The sequence below is a fragment of the Orycteropus afer genome, unplaced genomic scaffold (assembly GCF_000298275.1).
Source record: "Orycteropus afer afer isolate SDZICR_OR568_19922 unplaced genomic scaffold, OryAfe1.0 scaffold00099, whole genome shotgun sequence".
Lineage (NCBI taxonomy): Eukaryota > Metazoa > Chordata > Mammalia > Tubulidentata > Orycteropodidae > Orycteropus > Orycteropus afer.
The window spans coordinates 8,396,606-8,398,855 of NW_006921686.1; the positions used below are offsets into that span (position 1 = coordinate 8,396,606).

The following is a 2,250-nucleotide window of genomic DNA, read 5'->3' on the forward strand; positions in this document are numbered from 1 at the left end:
GAGTCTCTCACCCTGGTCAGGCCCTTCCACTTCTTAGGTGTCCGAACCCCACCCACTTTCCCCACACACAGACAGACACAGGTTTGGCTGCACGGGTGTCCAGTGTTTAATCTCACGTAGCTAATGAGCGATGATGACTAGGAAGGGGAGGGGAGCGTCCGCCTTGCTCCCGTTTCTGGCTGCTTCCGCCAACTCTACCCACCTGGATTTCTCCACACTCTGCCCGCAGACGCGCTGGGTGCCAACCTTGGATCATGGTGGGGGCCGCAGGAACAGCTAGGGCGGGTCTCGGGAGGCGAGGTAGGCGGCCAGGGTCACAAGGGCGGCGGCATACATGCACACGCCCAGGCCAATAGCGAGGACCCCCAGCAGGAAGGCACGGCGAGAGGCGGTCCCTGCGCCCTGGAAGTCCCCCTTGGCCCAGGCCTTGTTGGTCTGTGGAGTAAGGGGGCAGCAGTAACCTAAGTATCCCCTCATCCCCAGCCTGCTTCCCGCAGCCCCACACCCTTCCCCTTCTCAGCCCCATCCCACCCACCTAACCATATAAGCCGCAAACAGATATGGAGGACTTACTATGGGTGAGGCACAGCCAGGCTCTGGGATACTGGGCACTGATAAGTATATATATTTATACTTATATATAAACGTATAATTGATAATATGAATAAATATCTATTTATATCATATTACTATTTCCCTCTCTTGTAACTCACTTGGTCTTCACAATGACCCTATGAGGCAGGAATTAAATCAGTTTCATGGATAGGGAAAAGGAGGCACAGAGAGATTAAGTGGCTTGCCCAAAATCTCAAGACTGGGAGACCCAAGACTTAAGTCCAGGTTCTCAACCACCAAGCGGGGCTGCCCTCCCAAGAGAGAAGGCTCATCTCAGCCCTGAATGTCAGTATGCATATCCTTCTCTCCATCTTTTTCTCTCTCCAGGCATAGCCCCTCTTTTTTTTTTTTTTTTATGTATTTTCCTCTTTTACATGCCAATTTTTTGTGTGCCTGCAAATGAACTTTTTCGGTAATTTTATTCCAGAAAATGTCAAACATCCACAAAAGTAAATATAGTATTACCATGAGTCCCCATGTCCCCATCACTCAGTCTCAGCAATGATCAATTCACAGCCAGTCTTTCACCTAAACCCCTTCTGTCCCTTTCACACAGGCTGGTAGCTACTCCCCTGGTTACTGAGAAGGGGCACAGGAATTCTTTTGAGCAATAGCGTTCGTTCAGTGCCATCCTCTTCCTCCGTTTGTCCTCTGTACCGTTTGAAGATCTGTGGGAGCTCTGGTGGCGCAGTGCCTAAGGCACTTGACTGCTAACCAGAAGGCTGGAGGTTCAAACCCACCAGCCGCTCCTCGGAAGGAAGGTTGGGCAATCTGCTTCTGTGGTGATACCGCCTCGGAAACCCAAGGAGGGGTCTCTGTGAGTCGGGTCCCACTCGGCAGTGTGTGCCTTATGGCCCGGGAACCTTCACTCTGTTGCTTTTCCTCCTGCTCTGTACTCTCCATGGGGGGTGACTCACCACACACTCCTGCTGCCAGTCCCCAGTGACGCAGACAAAACCCTCCTTTTGTCTGTACCAACACAACCAACTTATCTACCCACTACCATGTCTGGCCTAGACAGTCCAAGGAGCCTCACCACTAGTCTTCCTGCATCTGCCAGTCAAAGCCTGGCACCTACTGGCTGTTGTTAGGTGCCGTCCAGTTGGCCTTCAACTCGTGGCGACCCTTTGCATGCTGCGCAATCTGTGTCATCCCTTTGGCCAAGAATCGGCCCAGGCCTTTCCTCCTCGTCCATCTTACTTTGGAAGTAAGTACTGAAACCTGTTCAGTATCCTAGCAACACACAGACCTCCCCTGACAGACGGGTGGAGGCTGCTCTTGAGGTGCCCTGGCCGAGAACCCAACCTGGATCTCCCACCCGGAAGGTGAGCATTCTACTCTGAACCACGACTGCGTCACTCAACTAGAACGAGCCTGTGAAAATGCAAATCTGAACATGCCCCTCCCCCTTCCACCCTGCCCTGAGCTCCAATGCCACAGCTCCCCAGTGTTCTTGGGAGAAAATGAGCAGGATCCTTAACAGGGTCTAGACTAGCGCTGTCCAACAGGACTTTCTGTGATGATGAGAAGGTTCTCTAGCTGCAATGCCCACTATTGGAGCCACCATGGTGCTGCACATGACTGCTGAGCACTTAAAATGTGGCTGCTCCGAGCCATCTAGATGCAGTGATGGGT

The 2,250-nt window shown here is 52.4% G+C and overlaps 1 protein-coding gene across 1 annotated transcript in view; it reads right to left on the reverse strand.

Annotated features, from left to right (window-relative positions):
- Positions 1-276: 276 nt before the first annotated feature.
- TMEM91 (transmembrane protein 91) overlaps positions 277-2,250 on the reverse strand; it is a 9,249-nt gene continuing 7,275 nt past the window's right edge. Inside the window, exon 3 of the mRNA XM_007942958.1 lies at positions 277-435. Within this exon, the coding sequence (XP_007941149.1) occupies positions 277-435 (159 nt within the window). The remainder of the gene's footprint in view (positions 436-2,250) is intronic.